This window comes from Nomascus leucogenys, chromosome 6 (genome assembly GCF_006542625.1).
Source record: "Nomascus leucogenys isolate Asia chromosome 6, Asia_NLE_v1, whole genome shotgun sequence".
NCBI lineage: Eukaryota > Metazoa > Chordata > Mammalia > Primates > Hylobatidae > Nomascus > Nomascus leucogenys.
This window is the reverse complement of record NC_044386.1, coordinates 77717651-77738093: the sequence shown is the minus strand read 5'-3', so window position 1 is coordinate 77738093 and position 20443 is coordinate 77717651. Positions and strand designations below refer to the sequence as shown.

General features: G+C 45.7%; 1 protein-coding gene across 3 annotated transcripts in view; it reads right to left on the bottom strand.

Annotated features, from left to right (window-relative positions):
* The window catches only part of LIPC (lipase C, hepatic type), a 157957-nt gene that overhangs the window by 1700 nt on the left and 135814 nt on the right, over positions 1–20443 (bottom strand). For 2 of the 3 annotated variants that reach the window (XM_012507455.2, XM_012507456.2), the window contains 3 exons: positions 19374–19616; positions 7048–7165; positions 4290–4508 (listed from right to left, as the gene is read on the bottom strand). In XM_012507455.2, the coding sequence (XP_012362909.2) occupies positions 4290–4508; positions 7048–7165; positions 19374–19616 (580 nt within the window). Of the gene's footprint in view, positions 1–1557; positions 2848–4289; positions 4509–7047; positions 7166–19373; positions 19617–20443 lie in introns of those variants that run through there. The other variant, XM_012507454.2, reaches the window with a different exon arrangement.

Here is a 20443-nt window from a genome sequence, read left to right as displayed (position 1 = left end):
CTAGACTGCTTTGGCTATTGGCTTGGCCCCAGATACCATTTTGTGTTACTAATTCCAATTGCATCTGTTAAATATATATCTATAGATATATCTGTAGAAAAATTCTAGTTTATTACTTCTTTTTTCTTTGAATTGCATCTAAGATCAAGTCTTCACTAAATTGGACTTTTAAAATTTAAAAATGCTATGAGTAATCTGTGAATGCGTTCTTGAAAATTCAAATAGTAAAGGGATAAATGAAGTCGAATAGTAAAGAACCTCTTCACCATTGGCCTTCACTAACGTCTCTCCCCTCTCTACATTTATGATTTGGTTTATGCATTTCCAGACTTGTTCCTATGCATTTACATATATTGAGTGGCATCATGTTGTATATGTTTTCCTGCAATTTTTCCTTGTTACCAGAAAGTGGTACTCAGAGACCTGCTCATATCAGTAGGTAGAAGTCTATTTCACTATTTTTCACCTGCTGCATGACATTCCATTTTAAGGATGTGCCACAATGCATTTTCCTACTGTTAGACATTAAGATTTTCTCAAGAGTTTACTATTTACTTATTATGTATAGTATTTATTTAATAGTACTGCAACAAACATTCTGTACATATGTATTCATATATAGCCTTTGTGCATATTTTGATTATGTGCACAGATACTACAGAAAGACGATAAGACACCTAGAAATAAAATTCTGGCTCAAAGTAGTATGCATATTTAAAAATGTGATAATGTAAACTTCATGAGACCAAGGACTCTGTCTGTTCACTATATATATATATATAGATATATAGATATATATTTTTTGAGATGGAGTCTTGCTCTGTCGCCAGGCTGGAGTGCAGTGGCGTGATGTCAGCTCACTGCAACCTCTGCCTCCCGGGTTCAAGCGATTCCTCTGCCTCAGCCTCCCGAGTAGCTGGGATTATAGGCATGCACCACCACGCCCGGCTAATTTTTTTGTATTTTAGCCCAGCCTGTCTGTTCATTATTACACATCTGGTGTCCACAACAGTGTCTGGCATAAGGTAGGTACTCACTAAACGTTAGTTGTTGAATGAAATTCCCCTACAAAATGCCTGTAATTTACACTCTTACTAATAGTGTATGAGAATGCCCGTTTCTCCACATCTTTACTAACTCTGGACAACAGTCCATTTTTGAATTCCTGCCAAACTAATGAGTAACCAGTGATAATTTCTTTGATTTTATTTTGCATTTATATGAGTACTGTGGAAATTGAATGTCTTCTCATTAGGTTTAGCCAGTTATTATACTTGGTCTTGCTGTAGGGCCAATAGTTTCTTCTCTTTCTCTTCACCATCTCCACAACCTTACTCATCCCTGACTTTGTGCCTTTGGGGGAAGAAAACCACCTTCCACTGAATTTCTTCCATGGAGGCACAGAGCAAGTTACTTAACCTACTTCTTTTCCCCCTTGCACTTAGCAGTGATATTAAGAGTGTAGAGTTTAATTAATTAATTAATTAAGAGTGTAGAGTTTAATCCCGATTCTGGGATTTTGGTCTGCAAAAGGCACTAAAAAATTGGTAGTTGTTATTAGTCTCATGAAATGTATATTATGATTCTCATTTATCACTAAACAACTGGGTCTTGAAGAGTGAAGTTATTGTTTGAGGCTACACAGATTGTGAGCAGTGAAGTTAAAATGTGAGTTTAGGACTGGCTGACACTGGAGTCCATCTGTTCCTGCCAGCCATATTGCTTTGCCGGCTGCCTGTCTCCCTGGGAACACCTCTTGGCCTCCTCAAAGCGTGTTGCGGCACAGCCCCAAGTGTATGGGTCTGAACTTTCTTGTTACACTTCCTGGGTTGTGTAATGCTGGACTCTCACTATTCAAAGTGTGGTCCACGGACCCGCAGCAACAGCATCGCCTGGTCTCTTGTTAGAAATGCAGAACATCAGGCTCACCCCAGACTCACTAAAGCAGAACCTGCATTTTAACATGATTCCCAGATGCTTTGTATGCTTGTGAATGTTTGAGAAGCCCTGGGATGGACCACACTGTTAGTAAAATTAATTCATCTTATTTTCCTGGTTAGGTCCTGGAGTTTATTTCTACCAAGAGCCACAACTCAGATTTTTTTTTTTTTTGTATTCTCCAATATTACCTGGCACTGTGTAGACACAGAGGAGGCACTAGGTATTTACAACCTAAAAAAAATTATAGCTCCCATAACGCGCATGCCATACCTCCTACAGCCCTAAGGATGGGTTTGATGCATATATATGTTAATGTCTAGCACTGCAACTCTGCTAGATTAGACTGAGAAAATCCAGATTAATGGAACCAAAACTAATGGAAGAAGGAACTGTTGGAAACAGCACACCCCCAACAAATGGGTAATAAATGAGACAAATCCCAGTCAAATCTGGACTGGGACAATTTTGAGCAATGTCCTCAAGCTGTGTAACTTCTGTGAGCCTCAGGTTCCTAATCTGCACAGCCAATACTACCCATTTCAGGATCACAGCAAAGATCACATGAGATCAATGCCATGGAGGACCTGCTTCAATGCCCACCCTGTGTGGGGGCCCTGGAAGTGCCAGGCACTTCCCTCTCCTCATTTCTTCTTCCATACCACATGGGTGTGCCCCAGTGGAGAATGTAGTGTTGTGCTTTAGACACCCTTTCAGGTCAAGCCACATGGGATTGTCAGGGTGAGCAGCCACCTAAGCTGAAGAATTACTCTCCAGCTAAGAGCATCTGGGCAGGGTCAGAGCTCAGAAGCAGCACTGCTCCAATGGGCCAAAGAGTCATGTGAGAAGAGCTCACTGCAGAAGAGGAGCGAGCAGTTTAATCTTCCCAGACTGATCATGTTGGGAGATCTGTTGGCAGACGGCAGAGTATGCTCTTAGTAATTGCCAGGATTTCGCATTCCAGGGAGATAAAATCTCAGATTGCAGTTGTATAAAGGGACTCGGGGGCATACATCTGCCACAGGCCGGCTCCTGGCAGTGAAACCCAGGGGATAAGGGAAGAGGGTAGTTCAGAGGTTAGAAGCCTGCTGTTTCCACCTCTATGAAGACAAGCCAAAGAGAAACATGGCCTTCGCGACAAGCGAAGGTGGGAGAGGAGAGACCATGTCCTGAATAGAGAAGGGCAGAGAGAGGAGAGGGCCCAGGGACACCTGGAATTCTGCTGTGGAGAACCATGGATGACCGAAAAGCATGGTTGCTATGGCAGGGTGTGTTAGGCAGCCCTTTCTTCTGCTGGGAGGACTTCAGGAGCGCTGGAGCGTCCTTCCTTTTCTTTTCTATTTTTTTTTTTTTTTTTTGAGATGGAGTCTCTCTCTGTCATCCAGGCTGGAGTGCAATGCCACGATCTCGGCTCACTGCAACCTCCACCTCCTGGGTTCAACCAATTCTTCCGCCTCAGCCCCCCGAGTAGCTGGGACTACCAGTGTGCGCCACCACGCCCAGCTAATTTTTGTATTTTTGTAGAGACGGGAGATTTCACCATGTTGGCCAGGCTGGTCTTGAACTCCTGACCTCAGGTGATCCGCCCACCTAGGCCTCCCAAAGTGCTGGGATTACAGGTGTGAGCCACCACGCCCAGCCCTGTCCTTCCTTTTCTTTGCTCCCCACCCCAACTCCTTCGTATCCCTGGAGACTTTGGGGCCAGGGAGATGTTAAATCAAACACAGCAGCATTTCTTATGGGTGACCCATTGTTCTACATCGGAGTTTCTTAGGGCTCTTATTCAACAACAGGCATCCTAGACCCCTTCCCAAGCCCACCATGAATCTGCAGGTAGGTCCAGGAATTCTGCAAATGTGTTTGGCTTCCCAGTGATTCTCTGGCATCTGACATTTGAAAGACACGACCACAGACAGAGAGATACATTGAGATTTTTGAGATTGTGATCTGTTAAAAGCTTTTCTTTGGGCAAACAACAACAAAAAGATGTTGCATCTACCACAGCACCTTGGACCGGCAGCACTGACATCACCTGGTAATTCACCTGCGCTGAAGCTTGAGAAGCCTGGGGCTAGTGTGGTGGTCCTCAGGCTCCAGAGGCAGGCAGCGTTAGCCACGGGCAGTGGGGAGACCCTGGTGTGGGATTCAAAGACCTGTGTGTGAATCCTTGTCCTGGCACCTGTGGCTGTGTAAAGTTGGGATAGTCACTTCACCTTTCTGAGCTTCTGTACTCCATCACTAGGGCCTAATAATACTCACTTCACATGATGAATGTGAGTATTAAATTGTGAAACTGCCTGGCACAAGTGGGTGCTTAATGGATGTTAATAGGAGATTGAAACGGCAGTCACCTTTGCTGGGTTTCTCCTGCTTTGACTCTGATTGTCTTCAGAATGAGGCCTGAGTGGCGGGGCCCTGTGCTCCATGGGATGATGGTCTGGACCGTGTTCCAGACATTGGCCCACACTGCACTGTTTTCCCACCTGAACTTGATCATGATCAGTCCGCCGATATCCACATCCAGCGTGATGAGAAAGGAATACGTTTTATTACTAAGAATTCCTTTGCCCCTTGAATACACAAAGAAAATCAGACGCAATCAGTTTAGTTGTAACAGCAAAGTGACGGTCACACACATTCAAGATGTGTTGTGTTTCCCTGAATGACTTGGGATTTTTGCTGCATTTCCCAAACTAGTGTTCAACAGACTATTGATAGAGCTAGCAGTAGGTGTGCCAGGATAAAAAAGGGATTTCCAGATAATAAAATTGCGAAAACTATACTATTTTCTGTGTTAACACATCAAAAAGGCTCTGAGAAGTCCCACTATAACAAATCTAGTTAACTTTCTCTAGCTTAGCTTCTAGGAAGAAGCCCCCGTGGAGACAGTGGGGCTTTGGCAATGGCATCTGGACAGTTTAGCTTTCTGTAGGTTTAACATAGTTTGCCTACACCATGCACTCTCTCCCAAGTAATGCTCCTCCCTCCATATAAATAGAAACCTCTATTAAAACGGTGAGGCATAACAGTAATAGATAAACTACACATAAAAAGGATGCACCGATTTAGAGCAAGATTTAAATGCAGACTCTGAGGTATCATTATCAGCTTTACTCACTAATCTCCAAAACATTAAAATATCCCAACGCTGATAGAGCAGCAAGATGCCCTTTCCACTATTGAGAACCATCCCCTGGGAGAGATTTTTGGCAGTGCAGAGGCAGCAGTGGATTTAGGGTGAGGCAGATGGATGGGGGGGGGGGTCCCTTGTGTGGCTTGGCATAGCTCTTCCTGAGTATGCTGTGAAGAATTGTTTAGGAATCCCCCCACCCTGCCAGGTTGTGAGCATCCAGAGGCTAGGGTCCTCTGTGTCCTTAGGTAGGTGTTGGACAGAGCATCAACAAATGCTTGCTGAATGACTGAATCAGTGTGATGATCAGAGATCTAAAGCTGGGGGCAATTTTCAGGAAGCTCAGGACCATCCCTGGAGTGGGTGAGGGGCTAGTGTCACTTTCCAGGGAGAGTCCATGCTGAGGGCTGAGAGGCCAGAGAGGCTGGGGAGCCTCAGAGTGAGCAGGTGGGTAACAGGGTGAGGGACAGATGGGAAGGCTGGCAGAGTAGGCTGATTGAAATTGGAAATCTGTGCCAAGTCAAAAGATACCACTTGAATTTCTGGGTTATGAACTCACTGGAAGGGCTCTTGGGACCTCTTGGGAACACCTGCTCTGCCCCTCACCACTCGCCTCTGCACTGCACGCCCTGGTGGGGCCATCTCTGGCTTCCCTGTCTGCTCAGCCCACAGTGCATAACATTGAGCAGGTGGTGGAACCTGGAGAGGCTGAGGAGGGACGTGAGGGTTTGGCCTTGGGTGGATGTCCTGTCTGAACAGCATGGCCATGTGGGATGGGCTGTGTTTACTAAAGGGGTTGTTTCTGAAGCACCAAATATTTATTTATGTTCACAAAAAGAACCAAACATTAAGAGTTGATTTGTGGACCAAGAGTTTTCTGCTGTAGGTAAGAGCTGGCTCAGATAGTATCTGGCGCCTACCACAGTGCCCTGTATGTGACTGGTGCTCAAATGCTCAAGCCCATGTAAACTAAAAATGAAATTCTAAGCCCCCCAACCATCTGAATGGACCCCTCCTCTCAGCCAAGGGCATTCCAAAGTTAGCCTCAAAAACGAGTTCAAGCCATGGTGGGAAGGGGAGGTGGGACATGCCTCGTTATACTCTCCTCCCTTTGGAATTCAGGCACAACTGACCAGCATTAACATTAAAACCCAGATTTTAAGACCGATGAAGCAAACTTTTTGTAGAAATAAGACACCAAATCCCAGCCTGACTCTAGTATAGCATCACATGACAGACAGCAGGCCCTGAAAGAAATTAAACTATTTTACCCTAAAATATATTTCTTTGACATATTTTGAAAGGGCCCTGAACAGCTGTCTCGTGGGGGGAAAAATCTACATTCTGTAGAGAATTCCCTTCCCTATCCAGGTCTTTTCACTGATCTAGGAGAGAATTAACTAAGTCTGGCACCTTTTTAAGTCGGATAAGAAACATTTACAATCAATTGTCTCTGAAGCCTGCTACCTGGAGGCTTCTTCTGCATAATAAGAACCTTGGTCTCCACAACCCCTTATCTTAATCCAGACACTCCCTTCTATTGATTCTAGATCTTTAGATAAACTCATTCAACCAATGCCAATCAGAAAATCTTTGAATGCACCCATGACCTGGAAGCTCCCTTGCACCACCAACCCCAAACCACTTTGAGTTGTCCTGCCTTTCTGGACCAAACCAGTGTACATCTTACAAGTACTGATTGATGTCTTATATCTTCCTATAATGTATAAAACCAAGCTGTAGCCTGACCACCTTGGATACAGGTCACCAGAACCTCCTGAGGCTGTGTCATGGGGATGTCTTTAACCTTGGCAAAATAAACTTCTAAATTGATTGAGACATGTCTCAGATACTTTTTGGTTTACATCTGGAACAAAGTAGTTGTAGCTGGCCTGACTCTTGAAAATTACAGAGTCCATTTATACTCTGCAAGAAAAATAAGCGTGTCATCACCCTAGGGGGCCACACCTCCTACTCACAGAGTGATGGGAATTTTCTGCATTTTCTCTTTTGTTCCGAGTAGTGACATGGTAAAAGATGTTTGTATTGGCGTCTGAGTTTGGTTGATGAACTGGATCTTGAACTGGTAATGATAAACTGGAGAGAGGGAGAGAGAAAGAGAGAGATAATTTAAGCAGTGATTTTAAATTTAAAAATCTCTTATTTCTTAAAATTTAAACATGCAGAGGGAAGAGTTTGGATAGATAGATATTAAAATGTTAACCACATTTTTTTTTGCTCCTAAATGGTGGTTTATCTTCTTGTTTTTGCTTCTCTGTATTTCCTAAATGTCTATACAGGACTTATATTGTGCTTATAATGTAATAATGATAAATATTCACCAAAAAAAGATGGCAGAATAGGAGTATAGGATATCTGGCATTCTTACTGAGTTCTAGATGCAAGTTCTGCTGTAATATTTCGTGTGTTTGGCGAGGCTCTCCTTTCATAAATCAAAGAATATATGCCTTTCAGGCATTTGACAAGGCAAGAGAGAACACATTGCCATTTTACACTATTGCCACTGTCTGATGGGGTGTGTTTCAGGGTGGGGCAGAGCCCCAGCTAAGAAATATATGCCCTAGTGACCAAATGTTTATATTCTGGGTAGTTCCTGGAAACAAGCTCTGTGAGGTTCAATGAAAATAAGATAACTCTAGATCTAGAACTTGGCCTAAAAGCTTTCTGTTTTATCAAATGTCCGGAATGTCCTCCTACTGATCGGTTGGTTGGAAGAGGATAATTTATTTTATTCTTCTTTACCTAACACAGTCTACATTTAGTTATTGAAAGCAAATGGCTTACTATTAGACAGGCGTTGTTAAATACATTGCATCATCAAATGTTAAATACATTTTTGCATTGTTGAATACATTGCATCATCTCATTTACTTATCACAACCCTATGATGGTAGGCATTGTTACTGTCACCCCCATTTTATAAATAAGAAAACTGGAGCTCAGATAGATGAAAGTGACTTGCTCAAGGTCAAATAGCAACATCTGTGCTCTTAGCCTCCCTCACCCTAGATGGTGTTGGCTTAGCTTGCATGGTGGCACAGCTGTGGAGCTGTTTTGAAAATTGTCCTACCTCATTCCAAAATGGCTGATTACTGCTTGCACTTCTTTCTCTTGTCTCCATATTCTCCCTAGTGGATTCCCCAGGGTTGGATACAGCATCCAGCTTCCAGACCAGGATTGGCTTTTGTTTTTGTTTTGGGTTTTTTTTTTTTTTTTTTTTTTTTTTTGAGACAGGGTCTCTCTCTGTCACTCAGGCTGGGGTGCAGTGCCAACTTGGCTCACTGCAGCCTTGACCTCCTGAGCTCTCTTGTCTCCATATTCTCTAAGTATCTACAGTGTTCTAAGATTGCAAACAGGTTTAATAAGGCATGTTAATTCCATTTGATTGATAGTAACTGCCTGGAGCCCTGTGTTGGGATGGATTCTGAGGCCATGTCCAGGCTTGTGGTAAGAGGAGTGTCTGGTTTGGGCAAAGGACAAGGGATTTATGGAATGCTTGCTGTGTATTTGCCTTTCCTGTTTAGACAATGGTTAATCCACGATTCCTAACAGTGCCTTGCACACAGTAGGTGCTTAATAAACTTTTGTGGGATGAATGAACTGATGGTTTGCTTGGGGGTGACGTATCACAATGCACATTAACATCTGACAAGATGGAAATCACCTCTGAGGATTCAAGACCTGATTTTCAAGCTTTGTCATAGGAGAATTTAAAAAAATTAGATCATGGTAACTAGCCACTTGACCATCCATCCCTTGTACCCAGCATGTGGAAATTCATCTCTTCATCAATCAATCTACTAACTCCTAAATGGTACTATTTCTACTGGAGGTTGGTAGCTATAGAGCAAGCCCAGCAGAGGGTACTGCCAATGCTGTGTTGCTAACACGCCAGCTCCAGTGTCCTGGTATGCCTGTATTGCCAAGTTTCTAGATTACACAATCCTATCCTTGGCATAAACTAATCTTCCCATTTGGATTTTGTATTTAATTTGCTCATGTGAGTGGGGATATCTCTTCGGTTTACTAAAGGGGTTATCTCTGAAGCACCAAATGGTTATTTATGTTCACAACAAGAGCCAAATACTAGCAGTTGATTTATTGGCCAAGAGTTTTCTGCTTTAGATAAGAGCTAGCTCAGGTAGTATCTGGTACCTACTACTGTACCCTATACACCAGCAGTCCCCAACCTTTTGGGCATCAGGGATGGGTTTCATGGAAGACAGTTTTTCCATGGACCAGTGTGGGGGCAGGGGGGATGGCTTCGGGATGAAACTGTTCCACCTTAGATCATCAGGCATTAGATTCTCGTAAGGAGCACGCAACCTAGATCTCTAGAATGTGCAGTTCACAATAGGGTTTGTGCTCCTATGAGGATCTTATGTCGCCACTGCTCTGACAGGAGGCGGAGCTCAAGAGGTAATGCTTGCTCGCCCGCCGCTCACCTCTGGCTGTGAGGCCCGGATCCTAATTGCCCACGGTCCGTGGCTCAGGGGTTGGGGACCCCTGCTGTAATACAAGAGATTGAGACCATCCTGGCCAACATGGTGAAACCCCATCTCTACTAAAAATACATAAATTAGCTGGGTGTGGTGGTGGGTGCCTGTAGTCCCAGCTACTCGGGAGGCTGAGGCAGGAGAATTGCTTGAACCCAGGAGGCGGAGATTGCAGTGAGCTGAGATTGCACCACTGCACTCCAGCCTGGTGACAGGGCAAGAGTCTGTCTCAAAAAAGAAAAAAAAAAAGAAAGCAAAAGAAAAGAGCTATAGGCGCAAGTCCTGGGAAGGGTCCCTAAACTCTTGGGTGACACCACTGGAGAAAGGGACTTAGCCCGTCATCCCAGAAGCCTCTGGAGAGGTCTTACACTATTTGGGGGTTTGTCAAGGAAACTCTGTAACAAGTGAACAGTCTTGTAAGTCAAACTGAGACAAAAAGGAAAGTTATTTCCAAAGACAGTTTCCAAAGAAAGAACTTTCCAAAGAAAGTTCTTTCCAAAGTGGGGGAGGGGGTAAGATGTGGGAGGACTGGCCTTGGGTTAACCTCCTTATGAGTAGTCAGAATACCTTCCAGAGAACTCAGGGAGCACTCATAGTAACTGATCTTCAATTCAGTTTAATATGATATGTATTAAGTGGAAGTCTACTGTGTGTTCAGCCCAGTGCTAAATGCAATTAAAAGCATATAATGAGGCCGGGCGCAGTGGCTCACGCCTGTAATCCGAGCACTTTGGGAGGCCAAGGCGGGTGGATCACGAGGCCAACAGATTGAGACCATCCTGGCTAACATGGTGAAACCCCGTCTCTACTAAAAATACAAAAAGTTAGCCGGGTGTGGTGGCAGGCGCCTGTAGTCTCAGCTACTTGGGAGGCTGAGGCAGGAGAATGGTGTGAACCCGGGAGGCGGAGCTTGCAGTGAGCTGAGATCGCGCCACTGCACTCCAGCCTGGGTGACAGAGCGAGACTCTGTCAAAAAAAAAAAAAAAAAAAAAAAAAGCATATAATGGCAGTATGCATGATAATAACGTTGGCTAGTATCTATTTTGGTTTTTGCCAAGTGCTTTGCTTCTGTCATCTCACTTAACCCTCAAACAAATGATATGATTATTGTCTCATTTTAGAGGAGAGGAAACTGAAGCACAGAGAAGTTAAGTGACTTTTCTGGGATCACACAGCTAGTAAGTCGTATATGGCTGGGGCGTCAGCTCACGCAACCTGACTTCAGAACTTGAGCTTTTACATGTTTATATCCAGGATCACTAGCTTTATATACTCTAAGGGAAAAGTTGAATTGTGGAAAGAGATTTCAGTTAAAAGATGTCCTAACGTTTGTTTAAAAATACACTGAAAACACCTGAAATATTCAGTAATAGAGGGATGGCTATGAACTAATAACAGCAATTATGATAACTACTATTTAGTGCTTCACTATGCCCCAGACATTGAGCTAATAGTTTCACATCATTATCTCATTTCTCTTTACAACAACTTTATAAGATGCCTACTTTATTTTCCCTCCCACATCATTTTACAAAGGAAGAAGCTGAGGCTCAGAAAAAGTTAAGTAACATGTCATTGTCACGTGGCTAATAACTGATGAAGCTGCAATTAGAAGTTAGTCTGCTGATTCTCAGTTCATCGTCCCAAATATGTGATTTACTCTTATGAAGCCATTAAAAGCTATTTTTGGAATGATTTCAATGCTTATGAAAGAAGTGAAAAAGAAAACAAAAACAAACACAGGCTATGAAACTGTCTAGTATGAGACCAACTCTGCAAAACAGAATGCATAGAAGTAGGGGAATTCACAAAAATATTAACAGTGCTTATCTCTGGAGAGGGCAGAGTGGTCATTTTTATTCTCTTCCTTATGTTCTTCTGTAAGTTTCACGTTTTCTGCAGTAAACATGTATTCTAATTGGAATCCTATTGGAAAAAGAAAGAGCTTTTACAAGTATTGAAAAAGAAAAAAAAGAGAACTAGAAGCTGCGGTCCTTTGTGGCTTCTGCCTTGTCTCATGGGCATCTGTGTCCATGTCTTATCTCCCCAAAGGCTGTCTCAGAACCACACTACTGCTTGTATCTCCACAAGGGCACAGCACACACTAGGCCTCCGAGGACTACCTCACAGGCTCTCTGAGTGAAGAACGACGTGGATATATAACTGCATTAAAGACACCAAGAATGATAAAATAGCTCCCGTTTGTTGAGATCCTACTATGCGTCAAGCTACCTACCAAGTGTTTTACATACATCATTTTTGTCCTCATAACAGGCTAAATAATGATGCCCTGCTGGGTAGTGCCCATCTGCTGCCTCTACCCCTGCTGTCCTCATCCACTCTGCCCTCCACTGCTCAGCTCTGAGCCCCAGGATGGGATCCCTTAGGCTGCATCTGCCGGGCTCCCTTGTCAGTTGGTTTCTGGTTGGGTGTGACCACTGGAGGGAGAGGCACTAGCAGGAGATCAGGGCGGAGAAGAGAGAGGCAGGGGCATTTTCCCTCTGCTCCCGTGTGCTCTGGAGCCTGACTGTGCAGCCACTGCACTCCCACGATTATCAGCAGCCCCTCCTCCACGGCTGCGGTTCTCCCACGGCTAGTCCCTTCCCCGGCTCCATCCGTCCTGCTGTTAGAGGCAGGGAGCAGCCTCAGTCCTTGTTGGTTTCCTTACCACTGCCCACCCTGTTGTAAGGAGTCCCACTTGCTTTCTTCAACTGATCCAGGCCAGTGGAGTCCTGTTTTCTGTTGAGACCAAGACTGACACAGTGTTAATTATCCTGGTGAATATAAATAAGGAAGTGGAGGTTTGGAGACTTCTAGTTATCCAGATAGTTCAGTGGAGCAGGATTCAAAGCCAGGTGTGTCTAATTCCAAAAGACCCTTCTTTCTACATTGTCTGCTGTTTTGGTTCTGCAAGCTGAGTCTGTCCCTTGAAAGCAAATGGCCAACAGCCCCTGAAGAAAAGTTGTGGTTCAACACCTGCTTCCAATGAAGCCACCAAGACAAACTGCCTGCTGGCTCTGACCCCTTGACATCCATCCTGGGCTATGGCTGCCACAAAGGACGCTCTCCTGTCCCCTAAACCTCTGGCCCCTGAGCCGGGTAAAATGTTTCATGCCCTTGTCTTGGGGATACACTTTTTCTTCCCTTTTTCTTAAATTGTGAGTAGGAGGAGATTGATTTCTGCATTTGAGATGCTATGGTTCCACGAGTTTAGGAGAAGGTGCTTGTGTAAAACCCAGGAGTCAGCTTTAGAGGATGCAAAGTCCCCTTTAGCTTGCACATCCTATGAATGAGAATTGCCTATTTCTACAACATGTGTCCCTAGAGTAGCACCTCTGCAGGAGGATGGAACCTGCCAAGGTGTGTGGGCTGTGAAGAGCCAAGCCAGCATGCTTTCTGAGGCTGATGAGGGAATGGGCTGTGGACAGAACCTGCACTGATGGCTGAGGCACCCTTGAGTTTGCAGGAGCACTCCTGAGAAACTCCATGTCTGCACGGGGAATCTTGCATGACTGCCCTTTTTTGGAGAAATCTTTAAATGAAATTAACTTTAAATATAAATGAGTCTTTCATGCTGAGAACTAGTTCCTGCTGAGAACTAGTTCCTCCTCCTCCTCCTTCTTCTTCTTCCTCCTCCTCTTTTTTAGAGATGAGGTCTCTATGTTGCTCAGGCTGGTCTCAAAATCCTGGGCTCACACAATCCTCCTGCCTTGGCCTCCCAAAGTGTTGGGATTACAGGTGTGAGCCACCACACCCAGTCCTAATTATTTACTCTTATTTGGATTTTGTAAGTGTTTTTCTATAAAAAAAAAAAAAGAAAGAAAGAAAAGAAAAGACAATTTGCCTATCATTCTACCCTGCCACTCCCAGCACAATGATGCTATTACAAAGATTAAGGAAAAAAGTGTGAGTGATTTTGCCCACTTTACCTTATGACATGTTTAATAAGGACATTAAAAAATGATTTGGGGAAAATGCTTTTGATCCTGTGACTGCAAAGAGACAAGTACAACATACTCCCAAGTTCTGGCAGGAGAAATTATTTCAGGTCTTAAAGATGAAAGGCATGAAATAGTCCATTGACCTCGAATGTGATCAGGGAAACTCCATTTAGAGCAGAAATCTGAGGCCTCCAGAGAGTCTCCTCACTAGGAAAAATCCTGGATTGTAACCCTGTGTGGACCCTGCTGGTGCCATTTAAAAAAGAAAAAACTTACATTTCTTTTCACAAGATCAGGTCATCGAATTTATGAAAAGAGAATATATTTCTTTCTATTTTTTGCCTCCCAGAAACAATGATTCTGAATCATTAGATGTTGGCTCTGGGAGATATTATGACTCTCTTTGCAAACATCAAAGAGGGCTTTTTTTTTTTTTTTCTCCCTCAGTGTATGGATTTATCTCACGGAGATGGTAGGAATGAGACCTCTTGTGTTTTCTCCAAGCCCAGAGGGCTGCCTCTAAGTCAGAGGGAAGATGAAGATCATAGGATTGAGGGGCCCAGGATGGTGTTGTCCAGGGTGTTGCTGCGCAAAGAAGGCAGCCAGTGCCAGCAAGGCTGAATGAAAGTGAATTAACTCAGAGCAGGCGCAAGTGAAGAAGAAAAAGGGAAAGTGATTTTGTAAGCCTTTGTATGTAATACCTGTATGTGTATGTATTTTCGTGGCCACATTTGGGTTTAACAGTATAGTACCATTTAAGTGATGCCCTGATGTCACGAGACTGGATGCTTGCCCCTTTCTTTTTAAAATTAAATTGAATTTTTTTGAAATGGGGTCTCACTCTGTCACCCAGGCTAGAGTGCAGTGGCACCATCATGGCTCACTGCAACCTTGACCTTCTAGGCTCAAGCAACCCTCCTGCAGCCTCCCAAGTAGCTGGGACTACAGACATGCACCACTCTACCTGGCTAATTTTTAATTCTTTTGTAAAGATGGCATCTTGCTTTGTTGCCCAAGGTGGTCTGGAATGCCTGGGCTCAAGAGATCCTCCCACCTTGGCCTCCCAGAGTGTTGGGACTTCAGGAGTGAGCCACTGTGCCTGGCCAATGCCTGCCCCTTCTGTGGGGGTCTGTTGCTGCCTGTGAGCGGTGGAGATGGGGGAGTGTGTATGTGTGGCCAGGACTGTCGTGCTGACTGGTGTCCTGTTGCCAGCTCTTTGTGCTGTGGGTGGAATAAGGGCCCTCAATGGATAGACAGAGCCCAGGGTTTGAGTCCTCTCTGATGCCTGCTACCTTGTCATCTTGAGACCACATAGCCTTTCTGGGGCTCGATTTCCTCATCTGTGAATGCAGATTAAAAACTTTCTTGTAGTGTCGCTGTAAGAATGTGATAAGATGGCGATGAAAAAATGCCTGCCTTCCAGAAGGTGTTAATCAGGTGTTGTCTACTTCCTTCCTCCACACTGAACTGACTGGGGCAGGTTTTGAGACCCACCTGCAGGTCCCGTGCTAGTGGTTCATCCCCATGTCTGTTCACACCTCTTCCTTGGTGCCCACATAGGTTTTGTCATTAGGTCAAGGTCACATAAGTGGTTGGCAGCAAGGCCAAGATTCTTGACACTCCTCATCCCAACCCCAAGCCTGTGCTGTCTATGACACCCCTACTTCTTCTGGAACTCTCCCTGAAGTCAGTGGAAACCTTCCAAAGAAGTAGCCGAGAAAAGCCAAAAACAGACCGACTGCCCGAGTCACAGTTTGGCTCGTCATCTCGCCGACCAGCAAGAAAGGGTGCTCTCATGGCTGCAGCGAGCAACAGAAGCAAGTGCCCCTCACCCCCGACCCAGGGAGCCTGGAGTGCTGGGCCACAGGGGGGCGGGGGGCGGGGGGAAGGCAGCACGGGGAGGGCAGGAGAAGAGTGGAGGAGATATGGAAGAGGGAGTGTGGAAGGAGGGCAGAGAGGAGGAGGCGGGACACGTAGCTGGAATGCCGCAGGAGGGAGAGGCACTCAGTCGAGGGCCTTGGTCCAATGCCAAGGCCAAGTGCAGTAAAATGGGATTCAATGCAGTGCTTCCTGCTCACAAATTGTGTGACTTTGCCCTGAAATCGTGTCTCTCTCTCTCTCTCTGTGTGTGTGTGTGTGTGTGTGTGTGTCTGTCTGTCTCGGGCTTGCTGTGAGGATCAAATGGGAAATGAGCTAACGTGTACAACACATCCAGCCCAGTGCCCGGGCAGAGTGGCCCCCCAGGGCCCCTTCCCTCCTCTCCACCCGGTTACCTCATCTGACTGCTTTAAGGATGAAATGAGATGAGGCACTGGCGAAACAGGATTTACTCCGTACAGATCCGTTTCCCTCCCCCTCCCTTAAAAACAGGCTCCCAAACTGGTAAAGGTTCCTTGTGAGAGAGTGAGAATGGAAGTGGGCGATAAATTGCCTCGTTTCACTCGGTGACTGTTTCCCAATTCTCTCTTGCTACTGCTGTACTCTCGCAGTGTTTATCCGAGTTCTGGTGTACGGTTGTAGAAAATAGATCCTTTGATGGTTTTGTCGAAATATCTTGGGAGCCAGAGGAATTCAGGCCAAGTTAGTCATCCTTTGTGAAACTACAATCAGGAGGCGATGTTTATCTTGCCCAACCAGACCCTGCACTGAAATATATAGTAAAATTAGATGTTTTTGAAAAATAGAGATTGTGGTTTCTCTGTAGGCCGGGGTTGGGCAAGTCTGCTCTTTTAAGAGTGTAATATGTATTCATCAAAATGCTGGAGGTGGCTGATGAAATAGGCTTTGGGGGCCCAAGTCAGTTATGATCACAGTTGTGATGGGCGGGGAGTGGTGTAGCTGTGGTGGCCTAGATTAAAATCTTCATCCCAGCACCACCAATGGAACTCTCCGCAGCGATGGAAATGTTTTATTTCTGTGCTCTCTGATGCAGCAGCCACGTATTTGAGCACTTGAAAGGTGGCTTGTGTGACTGACAAACTGAATTTTTGGTTCCATTTAATTTAAAGTAACTTAGATTTGGATTTAAATAGCCACATATGGTTTGTGGCTACCATATTGGACAACATAACATTATATAGGTAGCAGTATCCCATGAGCAGCTACTACTAACAGGCGAGTCTTCCAAGGGTGCACTTTCCAGCCATGCCCAGGGTGGCTTGATGTGACCACAGAGATATTACTCTTCACTAGCAAGTGAAACTGGATTGAGTGGGTGAGGACTTTGCTCACTGGAGGGGCTGAAGCAGAACTGGGGAGAATTTGTAGGGGAGCATAAAAGCAGAGGTTGTGGGCTGGGCGAGGTAGCTCACACCTGTAATTTCAGCACTTTGGGAGGCCGAGGTGGGTGGATCACCTGAAGTCAGGAGTTCGAGACCAGCCTGGCTAACATGGCAAAACCCTTTCTCTACTAAAAATAAACAAAAATTAGCTGGGTGTGGTGGTGCAGGCCGGTAATCCCAGCTACTTAGGAGGCTGAGGCAGGAGAATCACTTGAACCCTGGAGGTGGAGGTTGCAGTGAGCCAAGATCACGCCACTGCACTCCAGCCTGGGCGACAGAGTGAGACTCGGTCTCAAAACAAAAAAAAAAAGTAAGAAAGAAAATGAGAGGGTGTGGTACAAGCCACAGCTCAGCACTGGAACCTCCATCCAGGCTGGGGATTTCGGTTCCTGACCAGTTTCAGTCAGTCCTGCCTTTAACCTCCTCCTCACTGGATGTCCCAGGAGCAAGATAAGTAGTCGGTAATAAAGAGACACAAATGTGGTCTCCAAGGGACTCATCATGGGTTAGTCTCCACCGAGCCCCCTGAGGGTAGGAGTGTTTGAAGAATACACGGATGGATGAGTACGTTGGTTTTGGTAGCTGGTGGGTGAGATATTGATGTCCTAATGCAATTCTTTGGTCTTCTTTAATAAGAAAGGGATCCTTGTGAGTTCACACCAGCAGTGTATGGTGGTCGGGCACTGGGGCCGTTGGCAAATGGGAGAAGCTCGGCCTGGCTCATGCCTACTGCTCTTGTTTCCCCTTCTTCCTTCTCTTGATGCTTCCCTTCCCCATCTCCAAGCCCCCAGTCGATGTCCTAGGGCTGGGCCAAATCCCTTATTTCAGATGAAGTGCCCAGTTTAGCCCTGGAAGATGAAAAATGACCTCTTTTCTTCCCAGGTGATTTCAAGGAGAAAGCAATCCCCCCACCCTTCTCTTCCATACCCCTCTCACCCCCACAAGCAGACCAGCGGCAGGTTATGGAGGTAAAAATCACTCCGCTCACTCTTTGGAGGCCCCAGGTCTAAATGCCAGGTCTGCCAAGAGCTTTTTGTCTCTGGACAAATAACTTTCACTGCCTAGGCCTTGGTTTCCCCATCTGAAAAACGGCAGGGTTGAACTGCTCCTCATGATGCAAACATTCCATGATTAAAATAGATCTAGTGAAATGTGATTATCTAAGAGGCTTAATCACTCCAGGCGGCATTGCCATTTAAAAGAGGAGCTGGTTCACCCAAATGAGTCTCTAATTGGCAGCCTGCAGCGGAGGAGCTCCCCGAAGCAGGAGGACTTCCAAATTCCCTCACCTGCGTGCTGCCATCTCCTCCAGCCCTAAGAGACAGCCAGTGGAGGGACCCTTTGGCCCGAAAGATCCTGCCCTCACACCAACTACTCTTCAGATGCTATACGCACCCACAAGAAATTTCTGTCATTCCTAGACCTGCTTGACTCACGGGAGGGAAACCTAGCTGGAAAGCAAAAGTTCCGATACACAGAGAAATCCTGTGCCTCAAAAATAAGCTGCCTGGGAGTTTGAACTCACAACTGAGAGTCAGGTGGCCCTGTTCCAGGTCTCCTTACAGCCGCACAGCTGTGGGCACCCCACGCGAGTTTTGCTTTCCTCCTCTTTAGAATGGGGTAATAACCAGCCCTGCCATCCTCGCCTGGCTGTTGTGAGAACCACAAGGAGTTGATGGCTGCATCGAATGTTTTGTGTAAAATGCTCTCTAAAAGCAAAGTGGTGGCGACGGCCTGCTCACATTCTCCAGATACAAATATCTGCATGGTAATAGGCAAACAGCACATCAGATTTCTTCTCCCAGCACTGGAGAGGCTGTGTGATGAAACAGTGAGATGCTAAATCACTCCCGAGCTGTTTTAAGGATTAGGCAGAAATGTTAATGGCAACAGATGTCGGCTTGTTCCCTCCAGGAAGATTTAGGTTTCAGTGGAGTATTTCTCTGCTGGCCTCAGCCTAAGACATGGCCACAGCCCTTTCTACAATCTTCCATTCAATCCAGAGAGCTGCTGGGCCCACTTTCTGCCCTGAGGTTAAAAATCTGGCTGGGAAACATTGGAAGCTGAATCTTGTCTTGGGAGTGCCGCAGGGTGAATATCATATCCTATCAGATCAGCTGATTCAAATCTTAGAAGAAATGAAATGCAGTCTAGAATCCAGTTTTTTCACGGGGGCCGTGAACAGAGATGAAATAACTGGGTTCTAGGCTGTGTTTGGAGATGCCTCAAGTCCCTGTACAGTGAGATCTGGGTGGCCCAGGTAAACTGCGTATGGCCTTACAGATCTAACATTCTAGGGGAGCATGAAAATGGATAGAGAGGCCAACCCAAGGATCGTTTCAGAAATGATCGAGGTTTCTCCTCCTAGCCCTTGGCAGCAAGGTGGCCACACCCTTGGGACAGGAGAAAGGCTGTGTCAACGTTGCTGTTTGAGCCTGCACAGTTTCAGAAACACTGCAACAGCAGAGCTGAAGCACCTCCAGGAAAGGAGCCAAGGGGACTTCTGAGCCCTTTGGACAGGGGACAGCATCCTGCCCCTCTGAAGGTTCCCTGGCTCCACACTCACCTTTGAAGGGGGACTGGTCTCGCGTCACGAGGAAGAGCCTCTTGCTCTTGCTCCGCGGCTCCTGGCGGACGTGGTAGCCCAGCGTGTTGCAGCGGCCCTTCTTGCAGCTCAGGCACAGGCCCTGGCTGAAGCTGTTCATGTCACCACACAGGTAGGCCATGCTCTGCGTGCCGGCGTGCAGCAAGGAGTCGATGAAAAGGTGCACCGATCGCTCGTGGGAGCATTTTATGGTCTGGGTGATGGCTGGAACACAGGGCAAGAAGGACGTTATCATCCCTTAACCCAAAGCAGCCTCAACTCAGAGGATCACCTTGGTTCTCAGCCCACAGGGGATTAGCAGTAACACACAGAACAGGCAAGGGTGGGCTTGTCAAGGCAGACCCCTTGACAACAGCAGGATGCGACAACTGACCGAAACTAAGGGAAGTAGGCCCTCTGAGTCACGTAGCGTCAGGCAAAATCCCAGGCACTGCCGGGATCCTGAGAGCACTCCTCTATGACAGCGTGTTACAGTAGGCATTTTAATAGGCACCCAAGTCACTAAGGAAAGATCCAATTTATTAAGAGAGCAGGTTAGTGTAATTTATTATAGAAATATTTCTATCTTAAATGAGATAATTTAAAAGGCCCAGGTGCGGATGCCTGGAGGGTGGATTTTGTGGAACAGGCTTGTGTGGGACACCCCTTCTCTTAATATAACTAGATACACGAGACAATCCCGTGGCATTCTGATGGTCTGGAGAACGCTGAGGCCTCTCGACAACGTCTACCTTGTGTCCCAAAGCAGACATTGCATCCCTTAGGTAACAGGCCTGTGAACCAGCACAAGAATTGGATTTGGAAGGACATTGCCCAGTAACCAGTTCTGGACAGGCCTCACCTCCAAAACAAGCTTATGAGGTTGATCTACTAAGGATTTGACCTTTTTTTTTTTTTTAATTCTCCAAATTTTAACCTAATCTGTAGTAAATAATTCTCAAGGGATGTTGAGGGACCACCACAAGATATGTGAAACACTTGCTGTAAAGGGACAGCACAGGTGACTTTGCCAAAAGCTGTTTCTCCAGGTG